At 39.3% G+C, this 20,828-nt stretch overlaps 1 protein-coding gene across 4 annotated transcripts in view; it reads left to right on the forward strand.

Moving 5' to 3' along the window:
• The window catches only part of ANKRD12 (ankyrin repeat domain 12), a 59,203-nt gene that overhangs the window by 17,708 nt on the left and 20,667 nt on the right, over positions 1-20,828 (forward strand). For 3 of the 4 annotated variants that reach the window (XM_060277906.1, XM_035124903.2, XM_035124904.2), the window contains exons 2-8: positions 2,781-2,875; positions 6,414-6,550; positions 11,899-12,046; positions 15,045-15,113; positions 18,260-18,406; positions 19,101-19,301; positions 20,394-20,536. In XM_060277906.1, the coding sequence (XP_060133889.1) occupies positions 6,464-6,550; positions 11,899-12,046; positions 15,045-15,113; positions 18,260-18,406; positions 19,101-19,301; positions 20,394-20,536 (795 nt within the window). In that variant the 5' untranslated portion in view covers positions 2,781-2,875; positions 6,414-6,463. The remainder of the gene's footprint in view (positions 1-2,780; positions 2,876-6,413; positions 6,551-11,898; positions 12,047-15,044; positions 15,114-18,259; positions 18,407-19,100; positions 19,302-20,393; positions 20,537-20,828) is intronic. The other variant, XM_035124905.2, reaches the window with a different exon arrangement.

Consider the following 20,828-nt stretch of genomic DNA (forward strand, 5'->3'; position numbering starts at 1 on the left):
AGACTGCTGTTCTTAAATGAAGTCAATTTTTAGCAGGTACAACCACATAGATTAGGTGGGCTTAATTCCTGGGAGGTACAGGGGTGAATGGGACGCAGGTGGCGCTGTGGGTTAAACCACAGAGCCTAGGGCTTGCTGATCAGAAGGTTGGTGGTTCAAATCCCTGTGACGGGGTGAGCTCCCACTGCTCGGTCCCAGCTCCTGCCAACCTAGCAGTTCGAAAGCACATCAAAGTGCAAGTAGATAAATAGGTACCGCTCTAAGCGGGAAGGTAAATGGTGTTTCCGTGTGCTGCTCTGGTTCGCCAGAAGCGGCTTTGTCATGCTGGCCACATGACCTGGAAGCTGTACACCGGCTCCCTCGGCCAATAATGCGAGATGAGCACCACAACCCCAGAGTCGGTCACGACTGGACCTAATGGTCAGGGGTCCCTTTACCTTTACATGGGTGAATAGTAGGAAAATACTGGAGATTATATGTTTTGGTTTGATCTGATATTTGTATTCTGCTTTTCTAACAACAAAGTGACTCACAATAATCTCAATAGCATTAAAACAACAACAAACATTGCACTCTCTCTCTCTCTCTCTCTCTATATATATATATATAATATTTTGATATAATATCAAACAACAAGCAAACAACAACAAATTAATCAAAACAAGTAGTATAATTCAATAAATATCAGAAAGATATACACCATTGTAAAATTAGTAAGAAACTCATAACAATTGTATTTTTGGGTGCCTAGAGGCCTTTGATTATCTGGAGTTACTTTTTATGTTCTGGCTGGTGCCGCAGTTCATACAAGCACTCCAGACTACTGTTTCTCATGTAATGTGGTGGGCTAGCATTTCCCCCGCAATGTGCTAGGAACTGGTACCATATTCCCTGAAGCATGCCATCCAACCTAGGCTGTGATGGATTTGACATGGACCAGCAGCTGATGATTCATGGATTGGCCCCGGTCTGTGAACTACCACTTTGAGTAGCAATGCTGAACTGGCTCTCTGTTGTGAAGTATGAGTTGATGTGTTCAGTTATAGAACATTCAGTATATATGGGCAGGTGTTGGAAAAGGTGTATTAATTGTCATTGCACTTAAGCAAATCATACATGAGTGTTTGATGTGCTAGAATGATGGGGTTATTAATTACAACAGTGCATTAAAGAATACTATGTGAATTATTGGTATATGCTAGAATGTTAAGTGTAAGATAATACAAGTGCTTTTAGACAAATTGAACCTCTTAAAGTGTTTGTAGATATTTAACTCATAGTTCTCTAGCATGCCTACTTAAAAAAAATCCTAGTTTTATCCCAAGCCAAATCTCCCTGTCTAGATAGAGTTCTGACTAGAACTACATCACAGACATAAAGTTTTCAGTTATTGCAAAATTGTAATTGGGTTCACAGAATCATTGCAATTATCTAATCTTGCCTGCTCTCCAGCCTTCACTGTAGGCAGCTTGAAATTATTATCGGCTCTTTTCTGCTGAAGTTGCAGTGGTGTGCATCTGTAGAGAGTGAATATTAGAACTCAGGGTTATATCCAGTGGTGTTGCTTTGTCCACACAAGAACTTTCATGTGTGCAGTGGACATTCCCCTCCCTCTGCCAACCCCCTAAATCTGTTCTGGGGTTTCACCAATCCAGTGCTTTCTAAATATTTAGAATACAACCTCCATAAGCCCCATCTAACATAGCCAAAAGTCAGGGATGGTAGAAGTTGTCCAAACACTTGGAGGGTACCAAGCTGGAGTTGGCTGATTAGTAGATGATACCTGTGATGACTTGTTGTCCCTGAGCTCAGTATCAAGCCATAAAATAAGACAATACACATTGTGCTATATGATGACCACTGAACATATTATTTGCATAATTATTTCCCTGAACAAGCTGCTTTTCATAAAGCAGTCATAAGTTCATTTTCAATACATGTGTCCTTTAAAGTTAAAATTGAATTTTAAAGCACATTATTTTAAGCTTTTTCCTGTTTGTGTCTTGCTGCAGATAAAATAATGGGTTTGTTCTTCCATTGCCATGTGTTGAGTGGTGCGTCCTGTGCATTAATAATTTGGGGTCATTCTCTATGTACCGTTGATGAGGCGGGTGGGTGCAAGAATGCAGTGAGAATGTTGGTATTGCTGTTATTTCTTGTTTGCACTGCTATTACTTTGCTTTCTTCTCTTCTGTCGTGAGTTCATAGGATTCCAGCCAAGTTATGCTGATGTAATCCTACTGTAACTGGTATCAAGGACCCTAGCATAATGGAACTAGGCTGCATTATATGCATACTCAGAGATTCTGCGTGGTTTATTGACTGGCTTAAGGCTGGTTCACAAATGCATATTCCTCATCTAATTACTGCAGCAAGCAGTGGGGACTATATGTATGAATGAGCCATCACAAATCAAAGAGTACGTATGAATAGAACTTTCATGTTATCTCACATCATCGCTCCACAGTTTTTTTCAATGCAGTATTTTATACATTCATATGCAAGTCATCAGGCATTGAATATGTAACACATGAAAAATGTTAATTGAAAAATAACATGGCTAACATTATCATTGCTGCTTTCTGAGTGGAACCACACTGAGAGTATTTGTTAAGCAATATTTTATTTTCAATTACACAATAATATAGCTAGAAGGATTTAGGAAACAAAGTTAAGATTTATTAGAGCATTTGTTTACCATATTTGTATTTTGAGAAAATGGTTGGCTACAAGTCTTAATTATCTTATTTACTTTAGTAATTGTAATAATTTCTATTTAGATCTGCTTTGGCTATTTCATACTAGCTACAATAAGCTGACCTCAAGGTTGACTAGTGCTGGCAGTCTGGAACTAACAACTGTGATTCCACTTTAGGTAATCTCCTTTTGTTTGTTACCTCACTTGTCATAGCTTGTTTTGTTTTGTTTTGTTTTTTGAAAAATTGAAATCCATGACTTCTTATTGTGAACCTTTCACTTTCTGAAATTAAAAAAGGAATGTTTGTGCAGATTGAAGCAACATTTCAGTATTTGGAGGTACAATCCATCAGATCAGATACAATATTTCATTTCTAATCCAACAATTAAGTAAAAGCCTCTTAGACATTTGGTGCCATTTAAAAAACTAGTTGTAGAAGCTAAGGATGGCTACAGAAGCTTAGTCTCCAAAATTTACATTTTAATTGAAAGTTCTACAGGTGCTAATTTGGGGCTCAAAAATGTGGGAGCAAAGCTTAAAAGGAGAAATAGGAAGGTCACTGCCAAGGAACCCTTTTAGATCAATTTCATATGACAGAATACTCTGTTGCTTGGATGGATGGTCCTAAACTTTGGTTAAACTGATGTATATAATGCACATTCTGTTACTGGTGGCTTGTAAACAAAGAGGGATATGCTTCCATTTAGGGTGGGAATGAAGACCACCATTTTTGGAATATGGTTATAGGATAAATGAGGAAAAAATGCTGGACAAGATATATTACTATTTTATTTTTATTATTTCAATTCTGCTTTGCTAATTAATTATGCCCAAAGTAACTCAGAACACAACAAAAATGCAAATACATCATAACAATAACAACTCAATTACTAGATAATTTCAAAACATAATATGACAGTCCAAATAATAAATTTTGATAATATAAACATTATAATATTTTAAATTACTAGAAAATAAACTATCAATCATTAAAATGTATCACTTAGTATCAATCAAATATAATAAACATTTCTAGTGCAATCACTTATTAGCAATAAGCTGTACTATAACAAAAAAGTATGTAATTGTTATATTCATATGCACCAAATTAGTATTATTGTTGATACTTGTGGGAGACAAATTTATTTAATAAATTGCTATTTTTATTATTATTGTGGCAATACGCAATATGCCATGGTGTCAACAGTGCTGGAAAAATCCAGCTCGTTTCAACTTAGGTTATTGGTATAGAAATAGTTGGATATTGTTCTGGCTCAAAAACTAACCCATCAACTAGTGGCCTGATTATCTGATTCCAGGCAAACAAAGCCAGATTCCTTTTCTGCTGTGTGGCAACTTTTTTTCTTATAGAAACAGGTCACTGTGATACCTCCTCTGGAACTTTGGAACAGTGGTTAATGTTGCTGCACCATTGTATCACTCAATGTTCCCCTGTGTTCAGTATCCATGAACGCAATAATATGAAGTTAGACACCTGTGATTTATGTTGGGAAATCCCCCAAAGTAGACTTCATTACCGTTTCATCCCCCCCTTCATATTGTTGTATTTTTCTAACAAAACATTTAGTTTTTCACAATTATGTAATATTTTGCCAACAATAATGGTAATGACAAGAGTAAATATGCTATAGAAGATATGGTTTGGAGAAGATGAGTTCACAATCATGAGGCCAAGATAACTTTTCTTGGCCTATATACAGAATTGTTAACTGTGTTTTGGGTGTAGCAAGCTCAATATTATCATCTGCTTAATCCAATAGATTGCAGAAATGCTAGGCTTGCTGCATACATAGGCCTTTCTATGTGGTTGTAGTTATCTATGCATTTGGTTCTCCAGAAGCTAGCATTACTTAGGGATAATGGCTAAGATCCTAATTTACCTCCTTTGAACTGGGCAGAGTTCGTGGAGTAGGCCTTTTCTGCCTCTTCCTTTGTTCTGCAGCTCCCTGAAAATCCACTTCTGGGTTTTCTGGGACCATACAGAACGGAGTGGGATATGGTGTGGAGACTGTAGAATGGAGAGGTGGTCAAAATGCCCCTTCCCAATTTGAATGGAGGAGCCACTTTAGATTCAAACCAATGTGAATAGAAATATTTATCTTGATGAAAGTATATACTGTATGAGTTTTCAAAATTTGTTGTCAGTCACTGATTTTCTTCCTGTTAGTGAATACTTTTTCTTCATGACAGTATCTAATCAAATGAACTGGAACATCACAATTCTAAGCATGCTATGGTATCCTTCTGGAGTGGCTGTCTGAGTTAGGGTTGGGTGGCACCGCTTTGCGGTGGTTTCGGTCCTGCTTGGATGGATGTTTCCAGAGGTTGATGCTTCCAGAGTTCTTCAGCCCTGTAGAGCCCTCAGTGTGGGTTTCCTCAGTATTTGATTTTATCCCCTATGCTGTTTAACATCTACATGAAATTGCTGGCTGGGGTAATCTGGAGTTTTGGAGTACGTTGTCAGCAATATGCTGATGACACACAGCTCTACTTCTCCTTTACATCTGCAGGTGTGGCAGTGGAAGTGCTGGACCCTTGTCTTGCCTCGGTAATGGACTGGATGAGAGCCAACAAACTGAAGCTCAATCCAGATAAGACTGAGGCACTGTTAGTGGGCGGTTCTCTAGACCAGATGGATGGGAGGTTGCCTGCTCTTGATGGGGTTACACTCCCTCTGAAGGAGCAGGTACGTAGCTTGGGGGTACTTCTGGATCTTTTGCTGTCGCTTGAGGCTCAGGTGTCCTCAGTGGCGTGGAGTGCCTTCCATCAGCTTTGGCTGGTGGCCCAGCTGCACCTTTTTCTGGCTAGGGATAGCCTAACTACTTTTCTCTGTGCTCTGGTAACCTCTAGGTTAGATTACTGCAACACATTTTACATAGGACTGCCTCTGAAGACTGTTCAGAAACATCAGCTGGTGCAGAATTCGGCAGCCAAGTTGCTCACCAGCGCAAGATGATTTGAGAATATTACATTGATTCTGTCCTGGCTGCTGATTAGTTTCTGGGCCCAATTCAAAGTGCTGGTTTTGACCTACAAAGCCTTAACAGCTCAATACCTCAAGGACTGCCTCTCCCCATATAAACCAACCCAGACTCTGTGATCATCATGTGAGGCCCTTCTTTGTGTGCCTCTTCCACGAGAGGTCTAGAGCAGGCATCCCCAGACTTCGGCCCTCCAGATGTTTTGGACTACCATTCCCATCTTCCCCGACCACTGGTCCTGTTAGCTAGGAATCATGGGAGTTGTAGGCCAAAACATCTGGAGGGCCGCAGTTTGGGGATGCCTGGTCTAGAGGGTGGCAATATGAGAATGGGCCTTTTCTGCATTGCCTCCCCGTTTGTGAAATGCTCTCCATAGGAAGGTTTGCCCGCCACCTTCATTATACACCTTTAGGTGCCAGGTCAACTAGGCCTTTGGCTGAGTATCATCGTATATCCTTTTAAATGTGTTTGTGGGAGGGGGTGGTTGCTGGTTTGTTTGTTTTGTTCTTGTTTTTATCTTGTATTTTTAAGCTGTGAATTGCCCTGAGATCTATAGATGAACAGCAGTATACAAATTTAATAAATAAATATATTTGTGAAAACCCGATACACTGAAATGTTACCCAATACTTGTAGATTACTTCAAGTATGCTGTTATTTATTTATTTATTTATTTATTTATTTCCCCATTTTTCTTGTCTTTTCCCTGGCAGATGCATAATGAGCACTCAGATGCAAGATAAAGTCAGTGAACAACTATAAAATGCCCAGATTTGGGTCAGCAAAGGCAGTTCAGATTCAAAATTCTGACAGCGATAGCACCATGGTGGAGAAACCAACTGGAAGAAAGGTATAAAAAGAAACTTGATCAAGTAGATTACATTGCAGCTAAGCAAATCCATGAAAGCAAAGAACATGTATGAGTCAGAAGAGATAGCATTATGTGCAACTAAACAAAGTTGTAGGAGGTACTTGCTAAAATAACTCTGCCTATGGTGATAATGAGCTAAAATCCACCATAAGCTCCTCTTTCACTGTGTGCCCTGAATCTTTTTCATGCATTCTCTCATAGCTGATATTACTTACATTTAAAGTGTTTTAAAATTGAACCACATTGAATTATCCAAAGTATCCCTCTGATTTTTAAAGAAACATCTCTAGCATTCATTTTAAAGGATTTGTGAGGTGTTACGTTGTGAACTGTTGATATTTTCTTTTGAGTAGAATTCAGTATGTATCATATTAAGAGTACTATGAAAAGACTGTTGCCTACCTTACAGTATTCCAAAATTAATTCCTTTCAATAGGGTTTAAAGTAGGCCTGTTAGCTGATTTGGTCATTTTATCTGACTTAATCCAACCTTTCCCAACCTGGTGACATCTAGGTATTGGAGAACTCCAACTGTGCTCCACTTCATCTAGCATGGTGAATGGTCAGGTATGGTGAGAGTTGTGGTCAGTCAATATCTGGAGGGCACCAAGTTTGGAAAGCCTGGTTTAATCATTGCTTTTAACCAATAAATTTTATTTTATGTTTAAATAAATATGTATATTACCAAAATACCAATATGGGAAGTATTAAAAATGCTGAAGGAACTGCGGTAACTTAGAATTTTAGAATCTATGGCTCAGCTAAATATAGTAGTCATTAAGGTGGCTTCCACACTGGTGGGAAGGGGGAATTGCTGGTGTTTTTTCTCTCAATTTTTTAGCGGAGTCCATACAACTTCATTACCAAATTAATGCATTCTATGTTGTCATCCCATGTTATTTCAGACCTGATTTCTGGTAAACATTTGATAATAATTGGACATTGTGAACATGTGCCATTTAGGTTTTTAGGGCTATTGTGCAATTGCTTAAAAGCTTCCTGTTCACAAGTTTAGCCTGTTTTATTGCTTCCGGCTTAGTTTAGCAGTGGGGATGGGGGTAGGGAACAGATTACTAATTGTCATGCATCTGTTCCCTGTTCTTTCTCCAGAGAGAATGAAATTAATTGCTTCCTTCAATTATTTGTTCCTCCTCTTATTGCAAAACACATTCACTATACAATAAAAAATAATGGGAATTCAAGCACAGCCCACCCATAGTGCAGAGCTTTGTCTTGCCAGGAGTCAATTTATTGATCCTTAATTGGCACAGCATTGAGTCCAGGTGCTGGTTCTGGGGTTGCAAGGTCTCTCCCAATTGAAATGTTACAGAAAAATAGAGATGGGTATAATCAGTGTACTGATGGCACCTGATGACTGCTCCCAACAGAGTCATACAGATGTTAAATAATGGTACCTGCAGCACCTGCAGGACAAAATGCTGCTCTCTGAAACCAACTACAAAACAGTACCCCAAGTTCCCATCCCACAGTTCAGGAGGATACAATGACCAAGGCTTAGGGATTTTTCATATCCTAAAAAATAAAAAAGGCAGCACAGATTATTGAAAAATGTTTCTTTAGCAAAGGAAAAATGTGTTTATACTCTCTAGTAACAACTCCTGAGAAAAATATTTATGCTTTAACACACCAAAGCTGTTGGAAACATGTCAGGAGTGCCGTGAATTTGTGTAGCTGACTTTTTGTTCTTTTTGTGTCTTTGATTTGTGTTTGAGTAAGCTGGTCAAAATCTGTTGACGACTGGTTTACCACACCTATCAGCCAATCACCCATTCCCACCACCCTTCTGAGTAACACCCCTCCCCATCCTCTCACTATATATAAGGGTCTGGTGACCTCTGTTTCAGTATATCTGAAGAAGTGTGCATGCACACGAAAGCTCATACCAATGACAAACTTTGTTGGTCTTAAGGTGCTACTGGAAGGAATTTCTTTATTTTGCTTCGACTATGGCAGACCAACACGGCTACCTACCGTCTTTCCCCTATTTTAAGACGTAGTCATTATATAAGCCATAGCAGGATTTCTAAGCAATTGCGCGATACAAGCCATACCCCGAAAATAAGACATACTGATAGACCCTTCACCCAGTAGCAATAACCCCCCCTCTCGCCAGCCAAGCCCCCTTAAAATATCTCCCCATTTTGCTGTCGCTCCACAGACACGTATTTCCTTTAAAAGCTTGTAAAAATGCACTGAAGAGCCGTAGCTGCTGGCTGCTGAAGCATCGTGATTTTCCCTCCCCGTTTCTGAGAGCATTTTTTTAAATAAAAGGATTCGAAAATATTTTTTTTAGCCAAGCTGTGTAAGCTGTACTTGGTGAAGAGGAGAAAAGTGGGGTGGGGAGGAGATGAAGGCACGAGGAAGAAAAGAGGGGCGATTGAAGCCGTTGCCTCGTGAATGCAGAGGCTGTTTTCCCTTTAAGGAAGAGATCTACGTGTCTCTCTGTCTCTCCACCCCCCCCCCCCGCGTCTCTCTCTCTCTCTCTCTCTCTCTCTCACACACACACACACACACACACACAGCCCACCTCTCGCTTCCCCCCACCTTTCCTTTCCATTCTATGCGCCCACCCATGAGTTGCCTGTTGATTTCCTCTTGACGGGAGAGGGGCTTTTGAAGCCGCTGCCTCGCGAATGCAAAGGCTGTTTTCCCTTTAAGGGAGATCTCCCTGTGCGTGACTCTCTCTCTCTCTCTCTCTCTCTCTCTCTCTCTCTCTGTGTGTGTGTGTGTGTGTGAGAGAGAGAGAGAGAGAGAGAGAGAGAGAGAGAGAACCCACCTCTCGCTTCCCTCCACCTTTCCCTTCCATTCTATGCGCCGGCAGTCTCCTGTGTCTGATTGTTGTCTCCTTGCTTTTACCGAGGCATAAAGCAGCCTTCCTTTCTACCTTATGCTTGCTTGTCTGTGGAGCTGCTCCTTTAAGGATTTGTAAGTAGTCTGGATCGCAGTCCTTGCCTTGGGGACTTTTTTTTAAAATAAGGACTTTTTCCGTCTTGCTGTTTGCGAGCACAAAAGTTAAACTGCCGGTCCTAGCTTCCTTTACCCACAAAAATTTAACTTACCTCGCTAGCTCAATTGCTTCTTAATTGCTACCATTTACCAAGTCAGCAATCTTAATTGCTGTTTAGCTGGCTTCTTTGTTCTCAGCAGGTAGCTTCTTTGCTATCACTACAAAGTGTTACATTGTTCTTCAGACTGTTGGAACTTAAGTCTCGGGCAGCTGGCTAGTAGAGATCCTTATTTGCTTTTACGTATAGGCTACTGCTAGGACTGTATCACACAGATAGATTCCATTATACTGGTTTAGATTTAAGAAGCTCCAGTGTAGCAGATTGCTATTGAGTCCCCACATCAGAGGAGAGAGAGAGCAGCCCTTTGCGAACATCCCAGGGCTGGGGAGAGAGGGCTGGGCCAGTGACGCACACTCAGACTCATAATAAAAATAGCAGTAAGACATCCCACCAAAAATAAGCCACCCTGTGGTTTTTTGAGAAAAAAAAGTAATAAGACGGTGTCTTAAAAAGGGGGAAACACGGTACCTGTAACTAGTTCCTCAATATTCAGCATAGTAAACATTTTAATAGATGGGGGCCGGCCAACTTTTTTCAACATGGAGAAATTGGATTATCCCCTAGAGCTGGACACCATGGATGGGGGAGAAATTGGATATCATTCACATTTTAATGCTAATCTACTTAATTTGCATTTCTGGAAAGAATAATAATTTTTTTTTATAATTTATTATTTATACCCCGCCCATCTGGCCGGGTTCCCCCAGCCACTCTGGGCGGCTTCCAAAAAAACAGAAATTCTAAAATACAGAAATCCATCAAACATTAAAAGCTTCCCTAAACAGGGCTGTAAACCAAATCTGTAAACCAAAACAATAGCTATGCTTTGATATTCACATAGCCCCAAATTTTATTATACAGTTCTTCAACCAAAAAAGGAGTACAAAAATGCATATCACAGAAATTTGCTTGTTTATATTATGAGAACTGCATACTAAAATGTTAGATTTTCATGATTATTTTTTTAAAAAATCAAACTGATGTGGAAATGTGGCAAACGGAACATAATAATGGGAAATAGGGGAAACCAACGGCAACATATTTGACTATCCCTGGTAGATCCAGTCTATCCATAATGGATGTGCATCAACAGGGTAATGAAGATTATATTCTATTACTAAAGGGAACACCTGCCAAATTGGAAGCACTTCTGTGTCTGACAGATGCTCCACATGAAGTGACACGTGAAGCCTGCCAGGTGGGCAGCCACACCTGGCATGCTGTTAAACAGAACTTAACTCCTGCAGAAAAGTGAGGCCTGGGTGCCCCAGAGTTCTGTGATAATGCAGAAACTTCTCAAGCTGTCTCACTTTTCACAGGAGCTCCCTCGGTTGGAAGTGATGCCACTAGCACTGTTAAGCATCATGCCAGGTGCCAACTTTTTAAGTCAGTTATTCCCACCCTGAAACTAGAGTGCAGTGGGAAATGCAGAAAAAGAGGCAAGGGTGGAGACAGAAAAACTAGTTGGGGCCAGATTAATTTAAACCATCCCTGAAATAGATTATTATGTCAAATATGTTTATCCACTGCTTGCCCAATCCACCCTTTATTGAGAAAAGGACTGAGTCTGAGAAAAGAATAAGATCTAAACATTTTTCCAACCTGCTATTGTATTTTTTTAGTGTATATTTAGAAAACTAATGTTATCTTCATAGGCAGATACACTTGTAATTTATATTGTTAAGAAAGCAGACTTTGTACAGTCAACTGGCTACAATTATAGTTGTACGAACTAAATCACAAACGTCTATCAAATTGTACTCCTGAGTTCAGTGAAATATTTTTACACATGTGTTGACTGCATTAGCTGTTTTGTTCATAGTGTTTTTCTGTGACATAACAAGGCATTTAGCTTTCGGCTTCACTAGTCTTTATTCTGTCTCAATTTTGCACAATAACAGTTTTAATCTCCTTTTAAAACTTTATTTTGCTTTTTACTTATACTTTTTATTTATTTTTAACATGCTTTATTTTCTTTATTACTTATGACAGAAAGCATAAGATGATGCAAATTCTTTAGCATTCCATTACTATTATGTTCTGTATTTTCTGTAGTAAATCTGTAGTAAAGCCTAGTAATCCTAGATTGTTTTAATCTGAGGAACAGATTAGAGGTGTAATTCTTCTATTGGTTAGCTGGTTTTTCATAGGATGTGTTTATTTTTACTTTTTTTTAAAAAAAAAGACACTGTTAATAGTTTTATGTAAACATTGTACTTGTAACTCTGTTTATATCAGAGCAAGGACAAGATTACCTCCTACACCAAAACTGCCAAAGTGGATAGGAGTGATGTGGGAAAGGAGATGAAAGAAAAGTCTTCCATGAAACGTAAACTTCAGTTTAATGTTAGTCCATCCAGAAATGAAGATCGAAATTCAGACACAGGTAGAGCCAGTTTTATTTTTTCCTCTTGAATTCATTGCACTTATGATAAATTTGCTATAATAAACCTTCACAAAAGATTAAAAAGTAATAGTGAAGTGCTTGTTTATATCCCACTTGTCAATCATTAATCTAGCTGCACGGTTCTTCTTACGTTCTTTTCCTAGTGCACCTACTAAATGAGCAGTCTGCCCATTATATATGTTGATATTCCTGGAAAAACCAGGCCTGGCCTGATTATTCAAATCTTACTGCTTTCAGCTTCCCTTACTATAATGTGCTCTACTTGGGATGCTGCATAAGACAGTTTAGAAGCTTCAGTTCATTCAGAATACATAAGAACATAAACTGAGTCCTGCTGAATCAGACGAAAGGCCCATCTAGTCCAGCATTCTGTTCTCACAGTGGCCAATCGGATGCCTATGAAAATCACACAAGCAGGGCCAGAGTGCAACAGCGCTCTTCCCCACTTGTGCTTCCCAGAAACATACTCAAAGGCATACCGTGGAAATAGAATGTAGCTATCATGGCACACAGCCATTGATAGCTTCTTTCTTCTATTAATTTAACTAATCCTTTTTTGAAGTCATCCAACATTGGTGGCCATCACTGCATCTTACGGGAACAAATTCCATAATTTAATCATACATTGTGTGAATAAGAGTGTTATTTTTGTGTGTTGTGAATCTTTTGACATTCAGCCTCACTGGATGACCCCAGATTCTAGTATTATGAGAGAGGGTGAAAAATGGTTTCCTATCAACTTTCTCCACACCATGCATAATATTATGCATCTCTGTTATTCCCCCCTTACTCCCCTTTTGACTTGCCCTTTTCTAAACCTTTTGCACCTCTACAATGTCCATTTTGATGTGAGGTGACCAGAACAGTCTCCTTAACCATCTTAACCAAACCTGAATCTAAACTAAAACTTCCCAAAGAAACTGATATCAGTTTGTTCTTGGAATGAAATCTGCAAAAGGTTTGGGACTTCCCTGTTTTAGCTATAGCAATGTATTTCACTAATGATTTTATACATTAATACAGATAACTTAATGGTCTGTTAGCTGGTATCAATTTTATCATAGAATTGTAGAGTTGGAAGAGACGCCAGGGTCATCTAGTCCAACCCCCTGCAATGCAGGAATCTCAGATAAAGCATCCATGACAGATGGCCATCCAACCTCTGCTTCAAAACCTCTAATGGAGAGTCCACCACATTTTGAGGGAGCCCGTTCCACTGTCGAATGGCTCTTGCTGTCAGAAAGTCTTTCCTAATGTTTAAACCTGGTGTTTTATTAGATTTGGTTCTTTTTATACTTCCAAAAGTAGTAATTAAGTCTTAAGTTTGGCATGATTTGCTATTTGTTAAACACATCTTATGCTTCTGAAGTGCCTTATAAATTGTTGGAAGCTTTGGGTTGTGTCCAGTGTAGGACTGCATGAATGCTCTGTCAATGCAAGGATTTCTGCATGTGCAACAGAACTCCCCCCCCCTTCCCGTGTGCCCTCTAAACCTGTTCTATGGGTTCTCTCAATATCTGGAGCAGATTTGGGAAGAGTGAGGGAGGAGAGAGGGGGAGGTCTCATTACAGAAGTAGAAACTTTTGTACAGACAGGATAATGCCCTCTGTTTCCACTGGAATGCCAGCAGAGCTTTATACCACAGCCAATAATAGTGTCTTTTAAAAAAGTTTTCTACCTCATAAGACAGGCATCGGCAAGGTTATCCGGCCATGGGCCGGATTGTTCCCACGGACGTTGTCCATGGGCTGGACAGCTGCAGCGTGACGCTGGAAATGGCATCTGCGCATGTCCGCAGCACCAGAAATCGCTTCTGCTGCTGTGCAGACGCCGGAAATCACACTTGTGCAGAAGCGATTTTCAGCATCTGGGCATGCACAAACATGATTTCCAGCGTCTGCACAGGCGCCATTTCCAGCGCCGCTCAGTGAGTCGCCATGCTGCGCCGGTTTAGTGCAGCGCACGGGGGACTTGCCGAGCAGGCGGCTCGGTGACCAGGCGGCTCGTGGGCCGGATAAACGGCCTCTGTGGAGGTTGCCGACCTCTGATATAAGATATGCCCTGGAATATTTTGAAGAAGCATTGCTCTTCCTCAGCATGCTGCTTTCAATCTAGATTGGTTATAGAGCGACTGTGATTTCTTGATAAATGTTTTTGAAAAACCCTCTCCTTGATTACATTATCCACACCTTTTCCTCCCTAAACATGCCCCACATAAATGAAAAAAGGAAGTAGTTATTGTGATATTGGTATGCGCCCAGCCACAATGTGAAACACTCCCAGTTGCCAGAACTGTCTACATTTGTTTTCATCTGTTTTCATATGTATACACTAGTGGCAGGGTAATGTAGAATCAATTTACAATGAGCTTTTATTTTCTGAATGAAACCAGTTTCTCAAGAAGCACTTTTCAGGGGCCAAAAATATGCAATAGATCTAGATTCTGTGTGGACTACACAGAAAAAACAAATACTCGATCTCCATTGCTTTTAGAATAAAATGTTGTGCGTACACAACCTGAGGTCTACTTCCTCCAAGACCTGGGACAGGCCAAACGTTAATAGTTCCATCCATCTCTGAATAATATTCCACAATAACAAAATATATTCTGTTAAAACATGCTGTATAGCATATGCTCTGGAATTCTTAAAATGTTGTGAATCTCAGACTCCTCTTACATAGCTGTTTCATTCTGGTGTTTGTCCATCATGTACTGAAGAACTTCTATGATGAAGTACAGTATGTTCTCTATGTTCTGCAATATTTCCCTGTAAAATCACAATTTGTTACTGCTTTAGACTGTTTAGCAATGGTATGAATTCTTAATTTTCTAGACATTTATTTAACAGCACTGTAAAGCTAGCATAAGGATTCTGTAGAAATAGCAAAAAAGTGGCATGTCCATATATCTATATTGTATGCCACACTTCCTTGCTCTCCTCCACCCCTTTTCTCCCATGTCTTCTTCACTCTGTAGATTCAGATCCAGGACATACAAATGAAAACTGGGGGGAGAGATTAATATCTACTTACAGGACATATTCAGGTAAATGCATTATCAGGTATACTTAAAATAGCTGTACTTTTCCCAATTCACATATTTACAGTAGTTTTCATTAGTTTTTTGCCTATAAATCTTTTTGCAAATACTTTATGTGTTAATATAGGCTTAACTTGTGTTACTTTTCACTGGAGAATCCAAAATGACCATCAAACTTAAGCATGTACAGGAATATTATTTCCTGTTAACAAAATCCCTTCACATCTGTGTTGGAAGATGGCAGCTACCATGTGGTAACCAGTAACTTCTTCAGGAGGAAAATGTTTTATACTGAATAATTATAATAATAAAAGACAAATGGAAAAAGTAATGCACAGCAAGTAAATGTGTGTGTTGAATGTGAATGTGAATGAATGATATCCAGCCAAGTCATATCCAGAGTAAATTTATTTTATTATGCCTACTCTAAGTATGACTTAGAGTCATACTTAGATGACCCTAAGATGATTTTCAAAATATTTCCAATTATTGTACAGTATTAGATAGATTTTTAGTTGTTACAACAGATGATTTAGGTGTTTAGAATCCATTGTAAACTGAAAGTTAAATCTTATGTGGCAAATGTTTTTCCTATAAAACAAGCAACAAATCATGCCAAACAAGTATGAACACTTCCCTTTTCTAAAGCTACAAAATCAGTGCATACAGGGCATTCAGTAATTTTAAACATAGTAAATCCATTTTTTCTCCACAGTGAATCTTAAATTAATACACGTTACATATAAAAGTAGAGGCTTATAAGGGTGTGATGTGGATATTCATTTTGGTTTTTTAATAAAGGATAAGTGAAGACAGTAGCTTAGGTGGTACAGTACTTGAATGGGGTTGCCCTGCTCACCTGACCTCCGTCCAATTACTGCTATTGTCGCTGTATACTGGCAGCAGGAGAGGCAAAGCGGCAGGAAGTTCAGTGTGGTACAAACATGCTGGTAGAGACAATCCAGCATTTCTGCAGGCATGTTTGCACCTCACCATTGACTAGTCCCTTCACTCCATTCCAGGAAACAGCAGCAATGCAGCTGGCGGAGGTCAGGTAAGCAGCACAGCCCCAATGTGCCATCTGTTACTGAGTAAAAAACAAAATGAGAGGCTGAGAAAATCAATGCTAAGATAGTTAACAATTTTAATTAACTTGCAGTATCAACGTTTTAGAAAAAATACAATTACCTGTATAGTCTGAGACACATTCTAGCCCATTTCCTTTTACATTATACATTAAACCCATTTCCTATTACATTATACAGGCGAACCCACACACAGAACATTGTGGCAAGCGTTGCTTCCCATCAGCAATAGGTTTTTTTTACATGTGTGACCTATAGCTGCAGCTGTTACTGTAGACACGTCAATTTGAAAAAAATGCTGACCTCTCAGTGAAAAGTGTTTAGAAAGAAGAATACTGTGGCCAGAGCCTAAATTTCTCAAATATGGGGCATTAAAAAAAATTATAATTGTTTTAGTGTTTCTTTAAATGTAATCAAATACTTCGTCTGAAATATGTAGACATTTTGAAATGGGAGAGTATATAAATATGCAGCATTTATACTTTTGTCATTCTAACAAATCTTACCTCATAAGTAAAAATAAAGTAGGGGTTACATTTTTTGATCATTGAATTCTAAATCCTATTCATATATCAAGACACCCCCACAATATGAGATTTTTTAATGTGAATATCCTATGGCCCAATCCATGTGTCTCTGCTAGTGCACAGAGGAAACAAACCCATGATCCCTTTCTTAAACCCCAATCATTAATCCAGTAAGAAAACTTTGCTACAGATCATAGTTTGGAAGTGAAACAAACTATGATCCCTGGTTCACATATGACACCAAGCCAAGGATTGTGGTTTGTTTTCCCTGTGCGTTAGCAGAGAGAAGATACGGTTTACTGTGGTTGTGAATTGAGGTTACTGTAAGTATATGTTTATTCAGTATTAGGAACATAAAGTTTAGAGTGCATGAATTTTAGACTGCATGTGTTTTCTAAAGTATTCTGTTTGATTTTAAGTTTTTATCACTTCCTTCAAGGAGCTTAAGGTTAAACTACAGTATATGTAACAATGGCTGACTCGACACAAGTAATGTAAAATACCTATGAAGTGCTATTTTAAATTGCATGGGGAAGGGAGGAGATAGCCCTTTACTGCTGTCTTTTCTGAAAACAATTCTCCCCAGCTGTTTCTTTCCTGATCAAGTTACTTCTGGAGGCTTACCTGAAGAAACAGCTGGGGGGGGGGCGATTTTAAGAAAGAAGCACATACTTGAAAGCAGTTCTGCAACTTCCATGCATCATGTGCACTTTAGATTGCCTTATCCCGACTATGATTGCCTTAAGATAAGACAAACGCTGCTCCCTCGGCCTGAAAGTGAGATGAGCACGACACCCACATAGTCGCCTTTGACTGGACTTTACCATCCAGGGGACCTTTACCTTTTTTTACCTATCCCAACTTGTACGAGTTGAGTGTTGGCTTAAGTCTGACATAGAGGTCATGCCAGAATCATATCTAGTTTGTTTGCTAGAGTGGCCTCACAACAGTCCTATGAAGTATTGGCTCAGTTCTCATGTAACACTAAGCCCAACACAGTGTGTAGATACACATAGTAAAAGTAATGGCTCCCTTACTACTCTCCCACTCCTACTACTGCCATGCTATCTGAAGCTAAACAAAGGCTTGGCTTAGTATCATGTCCAAACTTAGGGTTGTGGTTTATCCTACTCTAGACAAATCACAAACTGTAGCCAAGATTTGTTCAATGTGTGCTGTTAGATGTGATTTTTTTTTCCTATTGCAAGTACCTACACACCTACATGATCACATTTAGCCAGTTTGGCTTAGCATTAACATGCATATTGGGTCATTGGCTTGTCCAGTGCCACACAGAACTTAATTGCTCAACCCAACTCCCCCACAAAGCCAACCTTAGCCACTCAGCTTAGGTAACCTAAATATTTTCAAGAGAATATTTGCTAATATATTCTTTCCATTTGCAGAGGAAAGCAATTTAGTAACTTCAGAGGGAGTGTGTCAAATGATACACTTCTACAGTCTGTATATCTGTGCTTTCTCTTGAATGTGCTATAATTGGCAGTATTTTGTTCTTACTGAGATCTACTGATATTTCCAGAGAAAGAAGTCCCAGAGAAGAAGAAAATGAAAAAGGAAACTGGAAATAAGAAAGCAGCACCTGTTAGTATTCTGTTTGGTTACCCACTATCAGAACGCAAGCAGATGGCCCTTCTTATGCAGATGACTGCGAGAGACAACAGTCCAGGTACTACCAAGCAGTCCCTTCCTCTGTGTGCATACGGTAGGTGCAGATGCAGGGGCCCTGTATCAGGACCATAGGGAAAGGGGGTCTAACATTTTCCTCCTCTGCCACAGTCTCAGTGAACACTCCACCCCCAAGTTGCCATTGGCCCCATGGGGGAACCAATAAGAGCTTTTCTCCCAGGGCTTAATAGCAGCTTGGTTTGGGAGGAGGGGTTTATTGGCTCAGTAGCATAGGGGAAAGTAGACCTACATTACATAATTCCCTGGGTACAGTACACATGTGTATCCTGACTGACATGGCTTCAGGTCCTATTACAGCTGCAAGATAATAAGGAGATGGTGGGAACTACCCTTTTGTGATGCAAGTGTTGTATCAAAGACCAAAACCTCCAGGTTTCACGAAGCTATTGCAACATATCATGGCCTAGGGAACCACCTAGTCCAGAGTTTTTGTTAAGTGGGAAATTAATCAGTTTGCTAGCTGTCTTTTGGAGCTGATGCTGAGATCCAGTTAGTCCTTTCTTCAATGGATTTTCCCTCACCATTTGAATAGATTATTAACAGATGACATGACACACACAGCCTGCCGCCCACAAAGAAATAAATGAGATTGTCAGAGGACTTCAGTCAAGCAAATTTTATTCAATATGGCATAAATTTTAAAACTGTTTTTTGTCTTGAATTTTAATTTATAGATCCCAGTCTAAATCATCCTCTGCAAACAACACCAACACAAAAGAAAACACCAAGCTCTTCATCACGACAAAAAGACAAAGTTAACAAAAGAAATGAACGAGGGGAAACTCCCTTACATACTGCAGCCATTAGAGGCGACATTAAACAAGTTAAAGAGTTAATCAGTCAAGGTGCAAATGTGAATGTAAAAGATTTTGCAGGTAAGTTTGACAAGTAATCAGTTTATATAAGACTCTCTGGTCTCTTACAATTAGGGTACATACCGTATGAAATATGACTCTTGAATAACTTGCTATTTGTTATTGGTCTATAGAACAAACAGCCTGTACTGAGAAGTTGAAGGTTTTGGCATTACTGTTTTATGTTCAGTGACAGGCACGTGCTTCTTCACATGGTAATCGGTGTGGCATGCAAATTTTAATATTCCCTTTGAAGAGCAGCATGTATAATTTCAAAGTGTGAAATGTTTACTCTGGTGTGAGATTTGAGGATTTTTTCCTATAGCTTCTGGACACCTTCTTTACAAATTTGCTTGTGAGTTTTCCTGATTCGTGATGGTAAACTATATTATTTTTTAGTGTGCTGGTACTTCAGAAGATAGGTTTGTCAATGTCAATTTGCCACAATAGCTAAAAATGGAGCTTCTACTTTCAAAGGAAGTGGCTATGTTCACGTGTAATAAGACAGACTTTCTGGTTTATTATGGTTTACTGTGAATGAGCAGTGTGTTAGCAGAAAATGCCTGATCGCTCAGCTTTGCTTTTAACCTGGTGCAGGCAGGATAACTGAACCTATAATCCTTGGCTTTCCCTTATGTCCAAACCAGGAATTGTGGTTTGTTGCTCCTTCACAAACAAGATCAGCAAACTAATAACAAGGCACAACTGAAGATTGGCTTCTTAGAAGGTTACAAAGCCAAATCCCTGATTGGGATTTAAAGGGAAACCAAGACTTTCCTAGTTTGTATATTCTGCTCACTTGAGGAGAAGAAAAAAGCCAGTGTGACTGGGCAGTGACTGGAGCTAGTACATGTCAACAACTCCAATATTTCATAAAACTGAAAACATTGCTGTTTGAATTGACTGTTTTAATTAACCTAACAAACCACATAGCAAAACACAATATTTTAAATTGTTATATCTATGAGTGTCCTTTCTACCTGCAGGAATAAAAGAATGATTTCCTATTAAAATTTTAAAAGTGTGTATCAGTATTTGCAAAATAAATCAAACTGCATTATCTTTGAATTATACACACATACATCCCTCATATTTGGACTTCTTTTGTAATAGGTTGGACACCTCTCCATGAAGCTTGCAATGCTGGCTATTATGATGTTGCTAAGGTCTTAATAGCAGCAGGGGCAGATGTGAATACTCAAGGACTAGATGATGATACTCCACTCCATGATTCTGCAAGTAGTGGACATAGAAAAGTATGTACCATTCATGCAATAAATAAGCAATCCCTATATAGATACAGTGGTCCAAACTAACTAAACAAAATCTAGCAGAGGATTTCTAGACACTAACTTGGGGGACTGCCAGCACACCAGTGGAACTGCCACTGCATCGTATACTGGTTCAACCTAGGAGCAAAAGGAAAAAGGGAGACCTCAAAACATTCAAAAACAGCAGGGAAAACACATAATGCCCCCGTGACCCTGGAAAGACCATCAAACAAGCTATGCTGGCAACAACACCAGAAATGTGCTGAGGGAGCCAGTG

This window comes from Zootoca vivipara, chromosome 8, assembly GCF_963506605.1.
Source record: "Zootoca vivipara chromosome 8, rZooViv1.1, whole genome shotgun sequence".
Lineage (NCBI taxonomy): Eukaryota > Metazoa > Chordata > Lepidosauria > Squamata > Lacertidae > Zootoca > Zootoca vivipara.